Genomic DNA, 22,346 nt, shown 5'->3' with positions numbered 1-22,346 from the left:
CCTCGCCCCCCAGTGATCGCACCCGGGTGGGCAAGTCCAGAGGCCCTAGGAGGGTCCCCACCCTGCACCCTCTATGAAAAGTCATCCAAGTCACATAAACTGCCAAGGCTCAGTTTCTCCATCTATAAAGTGGAGATAAGAGTATAATGATGAGGAGTCACCCCCAGCAGCAACTGCTTCAAGCCAGGCACGACTCAGGGAATCCTCACTACCTCCACGACGAGGTGACGGATGGCTGTGTATCCCTGCGATACAGAGAAGGCAACTGCAGCACAGAGAGGTTTTGTAACTTGTGTAAAGTCCCACAGCCATTAAATGGCAGAGTCAGGATGCAAACCAAGAAAACGGCTCCGGGTGCCTGCAGGCAGCCCGTGTGTGGGGCCGTGCCGTGCCCACGCCTGGTTGTGCGGGTGCCGTGGACACACCCAGAGGACAGGGAACACCTGCTGGCAACCACCTGGGCCAGGCCTCGGTCACCACACTAGGATGGGGACCCCAGGGCAGAAAGCCTTGGCAATGTCCTGCCTCCTTCTTGCCCTTAACAGGCCCCTTCCACAAAGCGGCCCGAGTCTTATCCAGGGCACCAGCGTCCAGGGACGGCGGGCGGGGACTCCAAAGGCAGAGGCCAAGTCCGGGTGGGCACCACGTGTTACTGGCTGAACTGCGTCCCCCTGAAACTGATCTGTGGAAGCCCCGATCCCCAGAACCTACAAATGCGGCTGTATTTGGAGACAGAACCTTTACAGAGGTGACTGAGATAACACGAGGTCACCAGGGTGGGCCCTGATCCCGTGTGACCGGGGTCCTTGTAAGAAGAGGGGATCGGGGCACAGACACGCACAGAGGGACGAGCTCGTGAGGACACAGTGGGAGGATGGCGGTCCACACACAAGGAGAGAGGCCTTGGGAGGCCCCGGCCCTGCCCACGCCTGGACCTCGGGCTGAGGCCTCCAGGATGGGGGGACAGGACACATCTGTTGTGTGAGCCCCCCGTCCGTGGGATGGCAGTGTGAGCTCACTGACATCGCAGAACCCCACAGCCTAGACCAGCCCTCTGGAGTCCACAGGGACCTATGTCCGCAGGCCAGGGCACAGGGCATGAGCTATCCTGCAATTACTAACCCCATCAGGGCTCACAGCCCCAGGTCTCTCCTCGGAGATGAGCACGAGCTTCCAGGCCCACTTGCACTGGGAAAGGCTGCAGGGTTTCAGGGCAGAGCTCTGGGCACACCGTGCGGCCCGGCCCGGCCTGCCTCTGCCCCCTCGCTGCCCGGCCAGGCTCCAGGCACGGAGCTCCTCATGGTGGGAGGTGGGTCTGAGGTATGAGGCTCTGAGCAGGGGTGAGGGGACGGCTCTGCGAGCAGGGGCGTGGAGGAGGGGGCGGGACAGAGAGCAGAGGGAGGACGAGGATGCACGAGATGTCCCGCGCAGCCTGTCTGAGGGCACTCTCCTCACACTGAGACATGCCTGTCTCTCATGCAGGCTGTGAGCCCTGGCAACCTCCCCTCTGTGGAGTCCCCAGCATTTGCTGAACAAGCCAGGCGGGAAACGACAGGATAGAGGGATCTAGGAGTAAACACAATGGGAAGAGAAGAAACCCGAAAGACAGCAAACTGGAGACACTCGGACACTCCCGGGTCCTGCGGGGTCTAGTAGGTAATGGTGGGGGGGCGTGGGGGCAGGAGAGGGCTGGGGGTGCACAAAGGGGCAAAGGTCTCTCCTGACCTAGACTGCGATTCTCCGAAGGCACCTGTGATTCTATGTAAGATTCCCACGAATATTTAAAGCAAAGGGGCACCCCATCCTGTATGGTAACACCATCTCGAAAGGATCCTTCTAAACACTTAAAAGGCAGACCCAGGGTTAGCTTTAGATTAAGAACCCTTTGTTCACTCAACAGACACAGATCCACGGCACCGTCTCCGAAAGCCGTGGGCTGGAGGTGTTTTGGTATTTTCGAGTTGCCTGGCTTTGTGAGGGAAACACGGCGTAGGCCACATATTACGTCACACGGCCGGTGGGTCCAGGCAGGGTCCCGAAATCAATCCCATGAGGATTCCTGCGGGGGACAGATGCATCATCACACTAAGGAGGATAAATGAGAACTATGAATAGATTCAGATCGGTTCAGGTCAAGTCTGGCTGCCAACAAGTTACAAAACAGCTTTCACGTTTGAGGGGCGCCCGGGTGGCTCAGCCGGTTGGGCGTCCGACTTCAGCTCAGGTCACGATCTCATGGCCCGTGGGTTTGAGCCCCGCGTCCGGCTCTGTGCTGACAGCTCGGAGCCTGGGGCTGCTTCCGATTCTGTGTCTCCCTCCCTCTCTGCCCCTCCCCCACTCACGCTCTGTCTCTGTCTCTCAAAGAAACTAAATGAACATTAAAAAATTAAAAAAAAAAAAAGCTCTCACGTTTGAAATTCTTTTTAGAGTAAAGGGTATGGATCCTGCAGCCAGTTGGCTGCTGTGCTCAGCACGTGTGGGGAAGGCAGGGGAGCACAGGAGCGGTGATGGTCTGCAGAGGGGACAGGGTGCCCAGCAGGAAGAGGAAAGACAAACGGGAGAGGCTGTAAGGTAGGGAGCCCATGTGGGGTGTTCCCAGAAGGGCATGCGGGCCACAGGCGAGCTACACAGAGAGGAGAGACACCTGTCCACACAGCTGTGCTCACAGACTACTGCCACCGTGCACGTGGCCATGAGCCACGTGGAATGGCGACCTATCCCCGGGCTACATTCACACCAACTTTTTGGTGTGTCTCCTCCAAGCCCCGAGACCTACAGATGACCCCTTCCGTCCCCAGTTTGGCCAATTAAAACTTGACTGGTAGCAATTGTCATCTCTTACTGTCCTGAGAGTGATGGGCTCCTCTCCATGGTGCTGAAATCCGGTGGTCACGCTTGAGCCTGGCAAAGAGCTTGGGATCTCTTGGTTTACCAGAAAGAAGGGAGCCCACGACACCCTGAAGAACCCTGTTCTCTGGGGTAGGATGGGCACATTTCTACGATTTCTCCCCTCTACATACGCCTTAATTCTGTACACCCCATTCAGCCTGAAACATTAAAAAGGCTGAAGGTGGTCGGTCACAGGTGCCTACAGAGAGGGGAGATGGAGACCACCCCCGAGTCCACGCGGTGCCCCTGCCTTTCTAAGTGGGGAGCCCCCAAGTAAGGGGAAACGTGCCATTTGGACCGATGCACTTTACAGGATAATGCCTGCGGCTCCCCAAACAAAGCACCATTGCCATGACAACAGTGGCATCCCACAACTCAGCCACTATTCTGAGACACGAAGCCACGAGCTTTACTTTTAAATGAATTTGATAAAATTTGCCTTGAAAACGTTCACATTCTCTGACAAAACTGGTGAGCCACCAGGAGGAACGTGTTCCAACAGCTGACACAAAGCTCCCAGGGACAATATCTGCTCAGAGACAAGGGGACACAAGGGCTGGAGGCACTTTTCATGAGCAAAATACAAAAACAGAAACACAGGCTTTGGGCCAGACACGGACAGGGTCCCTGGCCCTTCAGCCAAAGTCTCCGGGCGGGTGGAAGGCGATGTTGGCGTCCGGGACGATTCCACGACAGCGGTCGGGGAGAACTGCCCGGGCCACTTCTCTTCTCGAGAGTCACTGCAAAGAAGCCAACGGAGGGCAGTGCCTACAAAAGCCACCTAAACTGCCCTCCTCTCTTTCCATAAAGGAGAAAACCCAGGGCAGAGACGGTCTCCATTTCCCCCCAGCCTTTGTCGGCTCATGGAAAACTTTGCTGTGGTTCATCAGTATCTGGCAGGAATGGGATGTTCAGTGGTGATGCTAATGAGAAGACAGAATCGGGTTTGTTCCCGGCAGCAGCGGCTTGAGCCAGCACGCCGGCAGACCACCCTCGACGACACGGGGTGGTCAGCGACCAGAGGGCTGGCGTGGTCTGGGGAGGGGGGGGCGGGCAGGCGTGGCTTCAACACGAAGCTTTTGCCGGAAGGAGGCGTATATACACGTCTATGCCTCACCCACCGTTCGCAGGATGCCCGTTCTACACCAGGCTCTGTTAGGCCGTTCACACCCATGACCTCCCTTCCGGACACAGGTCTCCCCAGGTCTGAGCGGTGACATTCTGAGACAATCCAGCGAAGCCAGCGTCCAGAGGGAGGACATCCCGTCCTCCCTGACTCCCTCTTAGCCTGGTGCATCTAGACAGGACAGAGGCCCTCACCACCCGGGCCTTGGAGAATCCCAGAAGGACTCATACCCCTTCACACCCAGGAAGGAAGGTCCTCCGTCTAGAAGCCGTCCAGCCAGGTGAGCGGCACAGAAGCCGGTGAGATTTGAACAGCTGGGACGGCCCGGTACCGGTGAGAAATGAGCAAATATTGCTTGCCTGCCCCTGGCCACACAATATTGTCTTCTCTCTTCCTCAGCAATGTTTTAATCTCTACAGCGGGCGCCAAAACGAACACTGATAATTCATAAGAAAAAGATCGAAACGTGGCGTCCTTATACTCTTTCCCCTTGTGGAGCCCATCCCCATCAGGTCTGCCCTCCTAGCTGGGTAGCTGTGGAAGAGGGCACAGGACATGACGGACTCGAGGCAGCACCAGGACACCTGTGCCCGAACCCCGACCTCACACCCGCGAGCAGAACGTGACCTTGGATGAGCTGCCGAGATTTCTGAACCAAGTTTCTACAGTAACCATCTCCTATGCTGGCCAGCATTTGTCACCTGCCCTTCTGTCCCCTCCCGCTGCTGCAGGATGACCACATGGCCCAGAACTGAATGAGGACACGGCTGTTTAAGGGGCGGGTCTGGGTCCCTTCTTCGCCTTTCCAGCTGGCCCTCGGAGCCCCGACAGGCTTCCCAAGGCTCTGGGGCTCCTTACTGTCATTTTCCCAGAGACGCCCCCTTCCTGGTGGCCTCACGGGTCAGGGCCGCCCATGCGGCCAACGGCCTCAGGGACAAGAGTGTACCTGGGTGTCCAGGTTTTGTGCCTGGACCCAGCTGGGGATTTGAAAGTCAACGCCCTGCGAGCCAAGAAGAGACGGTTTTCTCTTCTGCCTCATTTCTGTCACCTGCTTCATTAGCTCTTTGAGGTGTCCCTTCTGTGGTGGCTAAAATCAGCAGCACTGTGCGCACACGTGTACGAATCCTTCTCTCCCTGAAAGTCTTTCCACTTATGCTTATTGGAAACCAGAATAGAAACCCTTTTCTGCATTCAACTGAATTCCACCCCGCAAAGTCCTCAGCTCCGGTTATGAGGCTCAGATCCTCAAGCCCCACAAGGAGCTCCAGGAGGGAACGGAGGGCTTATTTCTGCTTGAAGCTGGGCTCAGCCCTAAAGAAGTCCCTCATCACTGCCACGCAGTAGAGGCTCACGCCTGCGGTGGCTGCTGTGACCCGGAGAGACGCGAGGCTGGCCCGAGATCACACGGGAGACTGGAACTCAGGTCCTTGTGGCACGTGAGCAAACGCTGTCTTTGAGGTTCTGCTACCCAGCTGCCTTCGAATGTTGATGACAATGAAGACTTCCGTGACTATTTCCGGACACTGCTTGCTACTGTGGCTCCACGTGTCAAAGACCAGAAATTCCGGGGTGAGTGCCTTTCCCGAAAGGCCAGGCTCCCTGCGAGCTGATGGGTCCTCAGCGGCACGCTGCGGGAGGGACCCTCCCTCCTGCCATCAGGACACTGGCCTAGGCAGGCCTGTCTGGGGTCCCACGGTGGCTCCAGGCTTGCTGGGTCAGAGACACCACCACAAAAGGTCGTAGGTGAATGGACCCCAGCACTCGCCCTCCTGGCACCTGCGGGTGTCCCCATGCACCCACCGAGTTTACCCCGCCATGTTTTCTGCCCTGCCGTGCATTGGGTAGGTATTGGCTATACCACCCTCCAGCAAAACGTAAGGGCCAAGAGTGGAGTTCTCCGGGTTCTGGGGACAGGGAGGACCCAGAGCCTGGTCTCCAGAGCTCCCGGTCCATACCGGGGGATAGATACGCTGTGCACCCCAATTTCTGTGAAATGAGCCACGACTCTGATCGCAAAAAGGAACATCCAGCAAATACATGTCAGGGCCAGCGGATGGCCACAGCCCTCTTGGGGGGAGGGGAAGGGGACGGGAATCCACCAGAAGAACTGCAAGGGTCTTTAAGGGAAGGTGGGGAGACAAGCAAAGGTGCTCTGGACAGGGGGCAGCTTAAACACAGGACCAGTAAGTAGGTGGGACAGCAGCTGTCTGACCTGCGTGGAAAGGGCTGGAAAAGGCAAGGCTGGACAGGTAAGCGGGGCCCCCTCGAGAACCAGTAGTTTCCAAGGGCCCCACACCTGTCACCCTGGAGTGGACAGGGTCTCAGTGCATCCTGGGGACGTGTGTCTGGCCACACCTGCCACCCGGGAGAGGACAGGGTCTGTGGGGCCTGGGGGTACGTGCCTGGTTGAGCAGGGGCCGTTGTGGTGTGGGTTGGGTTCTTTGCCCCCACGGGGTGGGAAGAGGGGCCTCGTAACAACCCTGCCCTCGTACCCCAGACGTCCCACCCACCCGGCGTGGGGACCCGACAACAAGCACCCGCTGAGCAGCACGCTTCCCAGCACCGCCTGCACTCAGGCCAGGTGCAGGGTCCACGGGGGCCGCCCGGGGGTCTGGAGGGTCCGGGACACCCTGCTGGACTCTCTCGCATTGAGTCCAGGGTTCTCTGGGGCCACCAACTGGAACCCCTACGAGACAATTACTTCTGAAAACACCTTCAAATTCTAGAGCTTCATTGTGAAGACTGAGTGGGGGCTCATCTTAGAGCAGTAACTGATCCCCTAGGAGCCGCCTGTCCTCCCTTCAGGAGGCCCTACCAGGCTTTCTCTCCAGAGCAGGGGGGGGGGGGTAAAGGGCGAGCAGCATTCCAGAACACTCCAGAGCAGGGGGGTAAAGGGTGGGCAGCATTCTGGAACTCTCTGGAACAGGGGGTAAAGGGCGAGCAGCATTCCAGAACTCTTTGAAACAGGGGGGTAAAGGGCGAGCAGCGTTCCGGAACTCTCTGGAACAGGGGGGTAAAGGGCAAGCAGCATTCTGGAACTCTCTGGAGCAGGGTGGGTAAAGGGTGAGCAGGGGAGGTAAAGGGCAAGCGGTGTTCTGAAACTCTCCAGAACAGGGGGGTAAAGGGCGAGCGGCATTCCAGAACACTCCAGAGCAGGGGGGTAAACGGTGAGCAGCATTCCGGAACTCTCCAGAGCAGGGGGGCAAAGGGCAAGCAGCATTCCGGAACTCTCTGGAACAGGGGGGTAAAGGGTGAGTAGCGTTCCGGAACTCTCTAGAACAGGGGGGTTAAGGGTGAGTGGGGGAGGTGGGTAAAGGGTGAATAGCATTCTGGAACTCTCTGGAACAGGGGGGTAAAGTGCGATCAGGGGGAGGGGCGTAAATGGTAAGCAGCATTCTGGAACACTCTGGAGGGGGGTAAAGGGGAGCAGTGTTCCAGAACTCTCTGGAACAGGGGGGTAAAGGGCAAGTGGGGGGGGGGGGGAAGGGGGGGGGGCGTGTTGGGAGAGGGAGGGGAGGGGGGGGGGGGGGGGGGGGGTAAAGGTTGAGCAGCATTCTGGAACTCTCCAGAGCAGGGGGTAAAGGGCGAGCAGCGTTCTGGAACCCTCCAGAGCAGGGTGGATAAAGGGTGAGCAGGGGAGGTAAAGGGCGAGCAGCGTTCCGGAACTCCAGAGCTCCTTCGGCTACACTGGGCCGTTTGTAAAAATGCACATCAATCCTCACTGCTAAGCAGAAGTCTGAAACTTCAAACCAAACCCTTCACCTGCAAAGGGACATACTGAGGACTGGACTTCAGGGACAGGTCAGCAGCATGGAGGAGGGAGAAGGGGGGGGAGGAGGGAGAGGAGGAGGGGGAAGCGGGGTGGAGGAGGGGGAGAGGGAAGGGGAAAAGGAGGCGGAAAAAATGGCAGGTGGGCAGGACCCAGAACCTGCTCAGGAAGTCAGCCACGGGCACTGGGGCAGAGCAGAGGACAGGTGTCCCCAGGACCCGGTGAAAGGTGGCAGCGGCTCATCCATGGAAGGGTCTCTGGACTGAGTGCCCCCATGGCCCGGCATTGGGGAGCACGGGAGGGGAGCTGCCTGCCTGACCCCCGTGAGGCAGAACTGCATAGGGCGGACAGAACCTGCTCCAGCAGGGACAAGAACAGGGGTGAGGACAGGCTTGTCTGAGGCCTCAGGAGGGACCAGGAACTGCAGGTGGCCAGGAGACGCACAAGGACAGAAAGGGTGGCTCTGGAGCCAGGCGCCTCGGTCCAAACCCCAGCTCCCTGTTACTCTGCCCTCTGACCTGACGTGTGACACGTCTCCAGACACCTTCGTCTCCTCATCTGTAACCTGGGGACAGTCACGGGGCCACCTTCCTGCAGGGCTGTCACCGTGATCCAATAAAAGGCACCGAGTGCAATCTGGGCACGAGTGGGCCCGGAAACTGCACGATCTCTTTTTGTTTGGTGATTTGGATCAAGACAGCCTGCCGCCTCCTCCTCCTCCGGGAAGCCGTCCAGACTCCACAGTCCATTGGGATTGGCGCCCCCAAATGTGGACTTCAGCCCCACCTGCTCCCTCGCACAGGCGGAGACCTTCCCCCCTCGGCAGGGAACTGATGACCGCGAGTCCAGCTCTTCAGCCAGATCACGCTGTCCTGTCCCCGCCGACCCTGGGAGCCTGGCCCAGGGCCTCCATCAGGAGCTCGGACTCGGCAGAAGAAGAATGTCACGGGGTGGCGAAAAATCAGAACACAGACCGAGAGGCCGTGGGGGCTGGGAAAGGTAGGGGGGAGACCAAGCAGGCCCGCAGGAGGTGAGAGGCAGACGCAGAGCCAGGGAGCCCGGGGCATCCCTCACCTCCCTCTGAGACCGGACTGGGCGAGGTGGGAAGGAGGACGGGGGCCCAGGAGGGAGGAGTGGGGCAGGCGCAGGCCAGCGGGCACTGGGACCCCAGCCCGGAGCAGAAGGGGCACACCTGCCAGGCAGCGCATCCTGAGAAGGGGGTCCCCGCCCATCTGAGGGCACACTCAGACCGCGGCGGTCCTCCTCCAGAGCAGAGGGTCCTGCTGGGAGCACCAGCAGGCGGGGTCAGGGGACAGCAATCGGAAGCAGCCCTGGGGCCCGGAACCCCGGTTTAGTGCCTAGTGGGTACTGGGGAGCGAGGGACGGGGAGCCCAGCAGCGGGCGCTCAGGGTCAGGGGAGGGGCCTTCCACCCACGCCCCAGGCCCACCCCAGGTCCTACAGGAGGGTGGTCCTCACGGGGACCCGCCGGGGGCGTTCACGCGGACGCAAACCTGTGTGTCCGAGCGCATTAGCTCCCGCGGGGACTCGCACACACACGCGCTTTCGTGCACGGTGCACACAGTCACTGCATCTGGTGGGAACACGACCACCGCCCGCACGAGAGAACGCGCACGTGGCGTTTCGTCCAGCACGTCGTCACCCAGGGGCTTCCCCGCTTCGGGAAGCCCGGCCAGCGACGGCCACGGCGGATCTGACGGGACGAGCACAGGCAGGCCCTGCAGGCGGGACACGCTCACGGAAGCACTGACCGCCAAGCCACCGCCGATTCCGCTCTGCCTCCCGGTCCCCTACGGGACGGCGGGGGCGTTAGGTGGACCTTCACCAACGACGTGTGCGTGGCACATCCACGTTACCTGTGGATTTCACGTGACGATGATGAAGGTGATGCCACGTGATACTGGTGACGAGAGGGACCCCACGTGGTGGGGAGTCAGGGGCCGAGGGTGTGCTGACACCGAAGGGGGTTTCCAGAGCACGTGTGGTTGAGCGTCTGGGGGAGACGGTGGGTGTCTGGGGCCCTTCTGCTGGGGGGGGGGTTGGGGCTACGGCTCCTCCCTGGGGGCCCGAACACCCCAGAACAGCAGGCGAAGAGCCAGGAGAGGCTCCGGTTCGGGGAATAGTTCAACCTGGAGGGCTGGAAGGAGACATGCGGGAGGTGAGAGGATTTGCTGGGCACGTCTAGCGGACACGTCCCGCAGCGGCCACGTGCGGCCACCAAGTCGAGGCCCCTGTGGGCAGTGGCCACGGCACGACCGATCGCCAGCCGCCCGGCCTCCCTCTGGCACCGCTCCGAAAACCCCGGGCATGCCTGACGGGCCAAGAAGCTGCTGGGACGTGGGTGCTGGGGAGCCTCAGGACAGACCATGGGCGGGGAAGGCAAGACACGTGGAGACACGCAGGCCACAGGAAGCCAAGGCTTTGTGCCACGGCTGCACCTTTCCAGGACAAAGACAGGTGTCGCTGGGAGTTCGGACAACACAGCACTTGGGACGAACCAAAGACCTCAGTGAAGGCTCCCACGTCCACACTCGCCAGCCCACGTGCCAGAAGTCAGCCACACGAGAAGCCCCATCCCGACACGGCACGCGTGCAAGCTGGAACTGTCCCAGACAGGGTGCCACCTTAGCTCGCGTCCCGGCACGTCCGCTCGCTGCTGGGGATAAAACTTCTCAACTGACAGGCGGAGAGAAGCGGGGCTGGGGGGGGTGGGGGCCGGGGTGGCACCCCGGCAGCGGGCATGCGACCGGCAGACGGGAAAAGAGGGAGCAGGGAGGGAGTCCGGCTCGCGCGCCCTGCACGGCTCCCGCAGCCCCGCAGAGGCCACGGACCCAGGAACACAGGCCACGTGACAGGCGCCGGCCACGTGCTGCTCACATCCGCTTGGGCTGCAGAGTCTTGCCAGGGCTTTATCATGTCTCCCTTCCTCCGCAGCTGGCTCTGGGAACCCAGACAACAGCTGTGTGATTGCCACCCAATTCCAGGTACAACAGCAGCCTGGCTTTCCTTGAGGAGGCTCCTCCCTACAGCTCGTAAAGAGGAGATCCGGCCGTACTGACCCCCATCGGTCCGACCCGACGAAATGAAATAGGTTAGAGCTTGGGGTTTTCCCCAGGACCTGCTGGCAAGCACCAAGGGCCCCCCTATGTCTCAAAGTAAAGTGGCACATTTTACAGCCAAAATGCCAGGAAAACAGAATGCTTCTTTCAGATAAGATCTAGTTTATTTCACAGCAGGTGGGACCTACGGAACAGGTATTTAAAAAAAAAAAAAAAAAGAAAAAGAAAAGAAACACCACTCGGTTATCAGCATGGGTTTTACATTCTCACACCCACACACACACACACACCCACACACACACACACACACAATATTGCATTCAGAAATCTGTTTGGAAACACCACCCCCTATCCATCATCTATACATATTGGAAGCGTAATTATACAGGCACTCGGTCTCGAAACCTAGCAACGGTAACCACGTAGCTCTTAATCGGCTACCCAGACACCCAAACTCACACATCGGCTCAATGTGCTTCATCTTGAAAAGCAAAACCTCCTCGCTTCTCTGTCTGGAACTGCAGACGGACAAGATGTATGAAAACAAACCTTGTTCAGCTGAAGAGGAACAGCCCATGCCATTCAGTCCATTTGACAGCTCGTCTCCCCACAAAGCCGGGCAAAGAACAAAAGTAACAAAGACTGGAAAAAATAGGGTATTCCGGTCCAAAGCTCATCAGCTTGCAACACGCTTAATATTTGCATGACTGTTTCGGACACGAGCTCTCGGCTCCCCGGCAGCCTCGCCACAGGGACCTCCGTCCTACAGAAGCCACCGTAAACGCCCCACGGCACAGCCCGTGAGACCCGGGGGGCTCGTGGGCTCCGGCGAAAGCTCAACACTGGATGTCAGCAAACGGGGATTAACTTTAGTGTTTGCAGCGGCTTTGACACCCTCACTTTCCCGGAGGTGGCAAATGAGATAACCAAACGGAGGTCACGTCTAATTGTTTAAAGGGGAAGGGAGTTAAAAAACAAAGCAACACAAAACGAAAGGAGCCACAGCATCAGATGCTGGCAACATGCATGCTGGCCGGATGGTGAGCAGAACGTTTCACGACAAGATGTAATCTCCCTTTTAAAGGGACAGAGATGCATCCACACGGCATTCTGGATCCATTTCCGGATTCTACAGACCTCGGAGTGCCCGTTAATCACCTCGCTGCTTTTCAGCATGCTTCCTGTCTTCCCCGAAAGCCACGGCGGAGCATCCCCAGTGCCCTGATTTCTTGGTCGTGAGCTTCCCCGTCCGGAAAGCAAAGCACCCGCCGCTCCCAGGCAGAGGTTAGCTGATGATCTGAAGGGTCTTTTGGAGAGAGGCGTTGCCGACTACCCAAGTCAGGAGAACGTTTCGCCTTTTAATTTACTCCCTCTGAGTATCGACGCTGACCCCACGTCCCCACCCGCAGCTTGGGATTGGGGGATCTGTCCACCATACTTCTATTCGGAAATGCAACCCAACAGGATGCAGATGAAGCCTTACCCTCACTCCCTCGGTCCAGAGTCCCGACACGTGAGCCTGGTTCTCCAAAATGGTGCCCCAGCCCCACTAAACGATCAGCTAAAGTCTGCTAGTGAGCATCACGGGCCGTCCTGACAGAGGCAAGGGCCCGCAGCCTCAAGTTCAGGACACGCGTCCCCGTCTTCCACATTTCTCCTATGCTGCGGGGTAGCTTCTAAGTCAAGATTTAATGCAGATTGTACCGTAGAAACACGGCCCCATCCTGTCCTCCCCGGCACCCCCGCCAGGACTCGTGAGGCTGACGGGAGGAGAGCCAGGGCACGTGGGACAAGCTGAAGCCCCCCAGCAATCACGCTGGACACCCAGCACCCGAGGGTCCAGGAGCAGACAGCGGAGTGGCCTTGACCTCGACAGATAGTGACAGCACCCTCACAGGTCACGAGGATGGGGGTCGGGAGCCAGGCCACAGAGGGTGGAATCGGAGAGCCACGTGGCCACGGAGCCTCGCAAACAGCGCACTAGAGGCCCTCACTGCAGCACGGCCCCAGAACTGCGTGGTGAAAGGGTAGAGAACCGTGTCCCCGATGCCGCCCACCGCCCCATGCCTGCTCTCCCCGTCCCCCCATAAGCTCTGCACCCCAGACTCGGAGGGAGGGCAAAACATCACAATACTCCGGCAAACACATCCCCACCAGGGACGCATACCTTCGCAGAGGTAACAGCCTCAGAAGGACAGTCGTGTGACAACGTGAGTGCCCTCGATGGTGGCTGACGTAGCCCCCAAAAGACGTGGGAGTCCTAATCCCTGGAGCAACTTAAGAATCTCAAGACGAGAGCATCCTGGATTTCGGGTGGCTTTAAATACAAAGACTCGCGCCCTTATCAGAGAAAGGAGAGGGGACCGGGGACACAGGTGCAGTGAGTGGGCCACGTGCAGCAGCGACAAAGACAGGGGCCACGCCTATCACCCGAGGGATGCCAAGGGGCGCCGGGTCCCATCAAAACCGGAGGGAGGCAAGGACGGACCGACCACACCAGCACCTCGACTCGGCACGTCCGGTCTCCAGAACGGAGGCAGAATAAATCTCCGTTGATTCCCGCTGCCCTGCTGCTGGCGACTCTTTACGGCAACCCCAGGACACTGGTACGTGGTCCGTCCTCACGGTCGAAGCAAGCCCACCGAAGCCGGGGGTGGGGCAGGCCGGCGGGGGGTCCCAGGAGGCACAGGTGGGTCTGGCCTTTGGAAGCCCAGCACCGGAATGCTGGGGGGACACAGACTGGTGACTACAGATACCACACCAAGCCCCCGAGTCGGGCTCCCTGGGGGCTGCTCTGGCCATCTCCGTCCACAGAGTTCCCCAGGCACACCCCACACTTGGCACGCACTGCTGGGTGCCGGGGAACCCTGGAGGTTTGGGTCGGCAACTCATGATCAGTCAGGAACTGTTTGGGGAACGACAGCCAGCAGCTCAGAAGACTCACTCAGGGGGAGGGGGGACGAGGAAGCAGCCAGGGTGGCACGGGTCCAGGACACGGGGAAATGGGCGGATGCCCCAATCAAAGAGGAAACGTGCACAAAAGAGTCTAGTTTTCTGAACAGTCGCTTGCTGTTCTCCGGTGATGGGGTGACGGGTTAGTAGCCTGTCCCGCTCGAGAAGTGACTTTCACCTGTGCTCCGGAACCCGGGGCAGGGCGGCAAAGGGGGCATCAGGCTCTGTGGCTCACACCTCCTCCCCGGCCAGGCCTTAGGCAGACAAAGGTCTCTGGGGAAGAAGGTCCCCGAATGGGCACAGGGCCTGAGCGGGAGAAGGTGCTCGATGAAGAGTCGTCGTGGAAAGAAGTGATAGGCACCTGGGTACCAGCTGGTTCAGGCACCCCCGGGGGCTCCCAGCAAAATACACTGTTTTCAGCCCAGAGGGAAAAGGGTGCCCCCTCCAGCAGCGAGAAGCAGACGGCTTTCCTGAGGACGCACAACTTCTCCAAAGAGGCACCAGCTCAGCTGGGGCTCTGGGTTTCAGAGCCCGGACTCCCGTGGGGCCACCTTGTGGAGGTGACCCTGCACCCTGCGTGTCCTCCTCCGTCCCGCTCCGTGTCCCTGTCCCAGTCCCAGACAGCCGCTACCAGGGGGCACCCTTCACCTGCAAGGTCTCCCCGTGACCCCGTGCTGCAGGAGCATTGCCGGGACCTCCAACACTTCCTGTGGGAGACAAGTGAGGTGTCAGAGGGCAACGCGGAGTCAAGGAGGAGTCAGGACGCGGGGAGGAACCACCAGTTCCTTAGGTGGGAGCTTATTCAGGGCCATGGGTGAGGACAGGGGCCTCCGGGAACTCCATCTAAAGCACGGCGCCCCTGAATGGAGGCCGAGCGGCTTGCACGCCGTGGGTGAGGCTGCCCTGAGCTTCAAGCCTTCCCAGGTTTGGACTTCCTGCCTGGTGCAGGCGCTGCCCCGCCCAGACTCCCACCGCACAGGGCACCTGCTCCCCGCCGGGAACAAGCGAGGCACAGGGCAGAGGCTCAGTGCGCACAGGGCTGAATCGGGGTTTTACAACAGGCTGACAGCGTCGGTGAATCAGCACGTTGAGGGATGTCTATGCCCACAAAGGACCAACAGGCCCGTTTGCTGGACCACAGTCAGACCCCTCGTCAGAAACTCGGGGGAAAGGAGAGGTCTCCTTTCCTTCTTTGGAGGTGCCGAAGGGACCCCACAGGTAGCAGACCACCCCTTCCCTGCAGGGCACACGGTGGAAAAGCCCACAATGCAGGGGACAGGAGGTGCGGACCCCTGCCTCACATGACCGAAAAGCTGGCCCTGTGTCTTCACGGAGCCCCGGGTGGTCTTACACAGGTTCGGAGTAAATGCCTCAGACCTCAGCCCCAGGACTGATAGATACGGACGCCATACAAGCCTGCGGGGAGTGTCCCCAGGTTTCAGGAGGGCTGCCCTTCGTAGTCTAAATAAATCATTGGCCAGAACGGGCAAGCGGTGATTCAAACGTATTCACCCAACACACAGGAATCCTTCCATCGTAGGAAAAGCCCTCAGTTGGTCCGAGAGTCTGCATCCCGTATAGGGAATCTCGAAATCTCAAAACGGAGGAGACAGTCAGGAAGCTCCCCACTTTTTGTCTTAAAATCAACTCGGTACCTCAATGGACGCGTCACTTTGTGAGTAGGACCGTTTAGGGGCTGGTCCTCGTACTGGTGGTGGGGCGGGCCGGGAGCGTGGATATACGGGGCTCTCGGCCCCCCTCCAGGAGCCAGGGTGGGGAAGCCACTTCCCGACTCCCTCCTGCCCATCAAGGTCGGTGCTCAGAGCAGTAAGGAGGGCCCGTTAGGGTCAGAGACAGCTCAACTCAAGAGGCGCGTCCCCGTGGTCGTGGGGTGAGGCCCGCACACGCTCCCTGCCCCGCCTCGGCTCTGCGTCCTGCTTCAAAGAGCCCTGATTCCCGGAACAGCATCTGACACTTCGACCTGGAGACAACCCCATCCCACCGCGCGGCCCTCCGTCCCGGGGACGACGTCGGGAGGGAGCTGCTGGCACCCGCGGGCTCACTTCATTCTCTGAGTCGCACGGCAGACGTGAACTCATCCATCTTCACGACGCGCTCCCGGGGGCGCTGGTCTCAGAGCAACGCGGCGGCTTGCCCTGGCTCACGGGAGGGACTGGCGTCGGCATCGGGCTCGGCCTTCGGGAGGCCCCGATGCCCGGCGCACAGCCCGGGGTGACTCCAGCAAAGCTCCTGGCTCCGCATCCTTGTTCGGTTCTCAGACCCAAGGTGGGTACCAGCCACACGTCACACACGGTAAAGACTCGACAGCCAGACACGTGCTTTCGCTCAAACACGGGGGGAGGGGCACAGGCGGTGAGACACAGACGCCATCCAGCCACCTTCCCAGGCACCTCGGAGCCCACCGCCCACCCCGTCCACGGATCGGCACCATCTGTGAAAGCTCACCACCGCTGGTCCAATGGGGCTGCTCCCCGCTGCAAGTCCTGTGCAAGCCCGGGGCTGGAGGAAACAGGCCGGCGGGCTCTTCCGAGATGCAAGAGCGGGCCCAGCCGCCGGGAGGGCGATGGGCCAGAGGAGGGGCCCCAGAGACAGTCCTTCTGGTCGGCACAAGGGGTACTAGAGAGGGGAACAGTCGTGAGCACCCCCGCGGGGGCAGAGGAACGGACGCAGAGACGGGGACCCGGGACGACACCGGTCTCCCCTCTGCCTCGCTCACCGTCGCCTCTGAGTTCACGCGGGGAGGCGTGCGATTCAGGACAACGAGCCTAAGTCAGCCGCAAATGAACTCGAGGCCCCAGGGGGACAACGGTGCCCTCCGTCCACCGCGTGCGTACTGAGGACGCGCGAGCGAGGAGACGGCTCGGCGGCTAGGGCCGCGCTCTCCGACACGGTTTGCTAACTGCGGACGCGGAGCCGCCATCGCGGGGGTGGGAGACGGCGGGGGCTGTCTCCTCGCCGGACGGAGCCCCGCCCCCGAGCCTACTCACCGATGTCCGTCTCCTTGTGGTTCTTGATGTACTCCGCCAGCTCAAAGTTGCCCGCTATGATCGCCACCTGCCGAGAGCAGACATCATGTTAGCGCAGAGCCCTGGCCGTTCGCACCCGTCCGCGCCGCCGACGGCCGCACCGCACGGCGGGCCCAACCGGGGCCCCCCCGAAAGACGAGACGTATGCCCTTATTTTCGGTTTTATTCAGATGTAACCGACACTCAACACCGTGTGAGGTTAAGGTGCGCGAGGAAACACCTTGACGGCCGGCGACGGTGGGAAGGTCGCAACTCGGTTGGTTAACCTCTGTCACCGCATATGGCTACAGAGACCCTTCTCCCCGGGACGAGAACTTCTAGGATCTGCTCTCTAGGCAATTTGCCAGCATACCTACGGCAGGGTGAGCGCCAGTCCCAGGGCAGAACGCCACATCTCCGCCACCAGCCCCCCTTTTACCTGGAAGTCAGTGCCTCCTGCCCCCCCCCCACCCCCCTGCCCCCTCCCTCGGCCCCCCCACCCCTGACGCCTCTTCCGGGGGGGTTGGACTTTTAGATTCTATGTATCAGTGAGATTGTATGGTTTATGTCTCCGTGTGACTTAATTCGCTTAGCTTGGTGCCCTCCAGGCCCATGCATGTTATCACAAGCGGGGAGAACAGTTCTGACTCTTTTTAGAAAAAGTTTTTTAATCAGTTTATTTATTTGAGAGAGAGAGAGAAAGGGAGAGAGAATCCCAAGCAGGCTCCGTGCTGCCATCACAGAGCAGGGCTCCAACTCCCAAACCGTGAGATCCTGACCTGAGCCGAGATCGAGACTCAGACGCGCCACCGACTGAGCCCCCAGCACCCCAGTCATGACTCTCAAAACGGCAGCCACAGGCTCCATCGGCCCCCACACATCACGCTCACCCCCCGCAAAGCCCCGGGCCACTCGACAAGGTGAGGCTCTCATTCCACGAGGACCCACAGGAGAGCAAGTGCCTGCCCAGAAGGTCCCCAGCAGGGACCATCTGTGCAGGAGCAGGGTGGGGCGCTCAGTGAGCCTGCGTCTGGAGGGCCCCTGGACCGTGTCCTGTACTCCGCCCGGCATGCCCGCGCATCCCGTCCTTCTGATTAGACACGAGCCGCTCCCCATAAGCAGGGAGAAGGGAATCCTCAAAAAAGTACCCAAAGCTCTTCACCAGATTTCAGTCTGGTGGAAAAAAATCCCACCCTTGCATGTGTGCAGAAGACCAGAACCAACACCTACGGGAAACGCTCCCAATGCAGGCCCCATGGATCTGTGGGCTGACACGAAAACGCCGGGGTGGGGCTGGAGGGGGAGGGAGACCAGGCGCCAGAAGCACGTGGGCAGGGCTCCCGGCACCACGGGTGACGGTCTACACCCACGGGAGCCAGGCCTGCAGGTGCCAGCCTGGAGACACACGCACATCTACAGCCCTGCGGTGATGACGCGGGTGGGACTCAGCCAATCATCCGAAGGCCTTATTAGCAAACCCTGACTTCCTGGAGAAGCGACTCCCGCCCGAGCCTCCCGCCCGCCCTATGGATCCCAGACTCGCCAGCCCCCACAGTCACGCGAACGAGCTGGTCACAAGAAACTGCCTCAATGTAGATCTCTCCAACCCGTCGGGCCCGCTGCCCTGGAGCGTCCTGATGGAGGCAGCTTTGCAGAGGCCGGGGAGCCAGACACCCAGGGATCCCGGGTCCCCGCCCTCAGGAGTGACGCTGCTTTCCACGGGTGCCCTCCAAGGATGCCGCCCGAGAGGAGCGGCCGGCCGCCGAGGCCGGGCCCTCCCCGGCTTGCCAGTGGAAGACCAGCCACGGGAGCTGCTGCTGACGCCAGCGAAAGCCAGAAGGCAAAGAGCGGTTCAGGGGTGGCCCCTGGGTCTGCCAAGATGGGTGGCTACTTTCAAAATCCAGAAGATAGTAAGTGCTGGCGAGGATGTGGAGAGCCCGGCCTGTTTGCGCCCACGTGCGCCCTGCCGCTGTTAAGGTAAGAAGGCTCAGCCACCGTGGGAAGCAGCTTGGAGGGCCTCGGGGAGTGAACGAGAATGACTGCGTGATCCAGCAATCCTACCTCCGGGGTCAGACCCGAAGGGACCGAAAGCGGGTATGATGGTTAATTGTATGTGTCATCTTGACTGAGCCACAGGGGTGCCCAGACAGTCGGCCAAAAACTACCGTGGGTATGTCTGCGAGGGCGTTTCTGGACGACACGAATGTCCGACTCAGCAGGCTCAGTAAAGCCGCCAGCCCTCCCCGGCTCTGGTGGGCCTCGTCCCACCAGTTGAAGGCCTGAGCAGAACAGAGTCTGACTGAGCAGGAAGTCCGCCTGCCAGACGGCTGAGCTGGCGGGTAGGTCTCTTCCGACCTTCAGACCCGGACGGAAGTGCCAGCTGAGCCTCAGGCCCACCAGCTTTCAGACTGAGACCTGCACCATCACTGCCTGGGCCTCCAGCTTGTCACAGCATCAGCCCTGGACTTCTCAGCCACCATACGTGTGCGTGTGTGTGTGTGTGTGTGTGTGTGTGTGTGTGTGTGCGCGCGCACGTGTGCACACGTGCATCCCACTGGCTCTGTTTCCCTGGTGAGTGCAGGTCTGGGTCCTGGGGTGGGGCCACTGTAACAAATGCCCGCCAGTGTGGAAGCAGCTTTGGGAGCAGGGGCGGCAGAGGCTGGAAGAGGTCTGGGGTGCACGGATGGTCAAGGCCATTCTGATGGACTCTCACACCGAATCATGAGGAAATGCGGTCGCATTATAAAGTCACCAACGGCTCGGCCGACTGGTGCTTGTGTCCTAGGGTTGGGCGGAAGGCAGAACGCACGAGCGAGAGTTGGGAACTTGGCGGAGGAGACGTCTATGCAGAGTGAAGGAGCAGCAGGCTGCTCGTAGTGACGTGCCAGGGGAGACGAACCGGAGGCGGAGGGCTTAAGCGAGAAGGAGCCAGAACGCGAAGACTGGGGAACATCCTCGGCCCATGCCTGATGCAAACAGTGAGAAAGCGTGCTCTGAAGAGAAGACCGTGCACGTGGCATAGCCGGACTACCACTGGACAAAGAGTGCACGGGATTATGGGAGCAGAGACACCGCGGGTTTGAACTGAGAGGGGGGAGCCGGGCTGTAACCGGGGAAGGCTGGGGGCTTCTTGGTTTGGACGAGAGGGGACAGTAGCTCCTGGGCAGCAAACATACAACACTCTTCCCGAAGGAGATTCGGAGACTAGCAGGCCACTGCCTGGGTTCCACCAGGAGCCTTGTGGGGTGGGACCGCCCTGCAGAGCAGGGGTGAGGCTGCTGCCCTGGCGGGCCCGCAGGCCAGGGCACCGAAGCAAACAGGGCTGCTCTCGAGCCGAAAGACCTCGCGGAGCTGGCTGCTGGGCTCCAGACCGCTGGGGACCCGACACCCCTTCCTTCTGTTTCAGCCTCTCTTTTGGAACGGGGACGTCTGGCCTGTGAGGGTCTCGCTGTCACGCCTTGGAAGCACCCAGCTCGTCGGTTTCACGGGTTCCCAGCGGGAGACGTACTTGGCCCGAGGATGATCCATACCTGGAGTCTCACGCACACCTGAGCTGGATGATGTTTCAGTGGGACTTGGGACTTTAGAGATGGTGCCGGAGTGAGGTAAGACTTTGGGGGGCTGTTAGGTGAAATCAGTGTGCTCTCCGTGCCAGAAAGACATGGATTGGGGGGCTCAGGGGGGGGAGTGTTGCATACTTAACGTCTGTGCCCTACCCACCCCCCCATCCTGTGTTGAAAACTAACCCCCAAGGGGAATGGAATTTGGAGGTGGGGTCTTTGGGAGGTAGTTAGGGTGACACGAGGTCATGAGAGTGTAGCCCCTGTCGGGGGATTTGCAACCTTGTAAGAGGGGGATACCCGAGACGCTCTCTCTCCCCCCGACCACGTGAGGACACGGCAAGAAGGCCAGCAAGAGAGGCCCCACCAGAACCCAACTGTGCCGCGCCCGATCTTGGAGCTCCAGCCCCCAGAACTGTCTGTTGTTCAAGCCCCCTGGTCTGTGGTCTTCCATTACGGCAGCAAGGACAGATTCAGAAAGCAGGGGTCCAAAGAGGTACCTACACACTCACGTTCACAGCAGCGCCACTCACAACAGCCAACGACGGAGGCACCCCCGGGCCCGTCAACAGATGAGTGGATGCTCACGTGTGATCCACTCACACGAGGCCCCTGGGGTCTCCAGATTCCCGGAGACGGAGAGTGGACGGTGGGCGCCGGGGCTGGGGGAGGGGCCGGGGGTCCGTGCTTCGTGGAGACAGAGCTTCAGTTTTGCAAGACGGAGAGTTCTGGAGATGGATAGTGGTGACGGTTTCAGAACAAGGTACTCAACGCCACTGAACAGACTAAGACAGCAAGACTTCTGGTTTGTACATTTTACAATTAAACAAAAAAAGGCAAAAGTGCACCTGTGTGGACCAGCAGGACAGAAGGTCAAGTATGGATGAATAGGCCAGGAGGTGTTGGAGAGATGCCTGAGCTTTGGAACAGCCAACTCCCCACGAGGCATGGGGGGTGCTGGGATGAAGGGGGGAGGGAGGCCTCAGACAGCGCACACAGGAGCAGGGAGCACGCTCCGAGTTACCAGGGAGCACCCTCGGAGTTAGCCGGGAGCATGCTTCGAATCTACCTGTGAATTAGGTAGGTCCTCTGGCCCACCCAGGCCCTGCACCCGCCTCATCGATGAGGCGAGAGGGTTTCCTGTGGACAGACACACTGGGCCGTGGTGGGGCACACCCAAAGACCCACACTCTGCCCATCAGTAAGCAGGGAAAGGTTTAGGGCGCCTCATCAGGGGTGCCCCCAAACCGTTCGTGTCTTTTGCCAAAGGGCTGTACTAGATACACACGGGGGCAGCGTGTTTAGGGGACACCGGGGCAGGTGGGGGGCTGTGTGCGCCACAGCAGGATACAAGGTGCCACCCACAACCCACGCCGACACCTGCCTGTTGTCCTTCCCAAAGTCAAGAAGGGGAGCTGACCCAGCTGCACACCTACTATGCGCCAGGCTTTGTGCTGGAGGCTGGGGGCCCCAGGCAAACCCCCACCCCTACGGTCAGGGCCGTCCCTCACCAGACAGCTGGAATCCCACACCGTCACCTAGACTGCTGTGCCCCTACCCCTGTATGGCTTCGAGACCAACATGAGGAACGTAAGGAACAGAGTGAGGGGCTCAGCATGGTGGAGGGGGCATCGTGCAGTACCAGGAGCAAAGAGCCTAGGGGACTGAGGGCAGGGGGCGATCTGACAGAGGAAAACTGACCCCACACACAGGGGAGGAGGGCGCAAAGAAAGCTGGTTGGCTCTCGCTGCAACTCTCTGCTGATCTATTTCTACCCTTCCTGTATCAGGCCACCCTTCCACAGGACTTCCTGGAAGACCCCAGCACTGTGTGCACAATACTCTCTGTGGGTTCATGCCAGCCACCCACCCATCCACTCAACCAACTACCCAGTCATCTACCCACTCAACCAACTACCCAGTCATCCACCCACTCAACCAACTACC

The 22,346-nt window shown here is 60.1% G+C and overlaps 1 protein-coding gene across 1 annotated transcript in view; it reads right to left on the bottom strand.

Moving 5' to 3' along the window:
• The window catches only part of SHANK2 (SH3 and multiple ankyrin repeat domains 2), a 340,509-nt gene that overhangs the window by 162,825 nt on the left and 155,338 nt on the right, over nt 1-22,346 (bottom strand). Inside the window, exon 11 of the mRNA XM_049641610.1 lies at nt 16,823-16,889. Coding sequence (XP_049497567.1) covers nt 16,823-16,889 — 67 coding nt within the window. The remainder of the gene's footprint in view (nt 1-16,822; nt 16,890-22,346) is intronic.

The sequence above is a fragment of the Panthera uncia genome, chromosome D1 (assembly GCF_023721935.1).
Source record: "Panthera uncia isolate 11264 chromosome D1, Puncia_PCG_1.0, whole genome shotgun sequence".
Lineage (NCBI taxonomy): Eukaryota > Metazoa > Chordata > Mammalia > Carnivora > Felidae > Panthera > Panthera uncia.
This window is presented reverse-complemented; position numbering and strand designations above follow the sequence as displayed.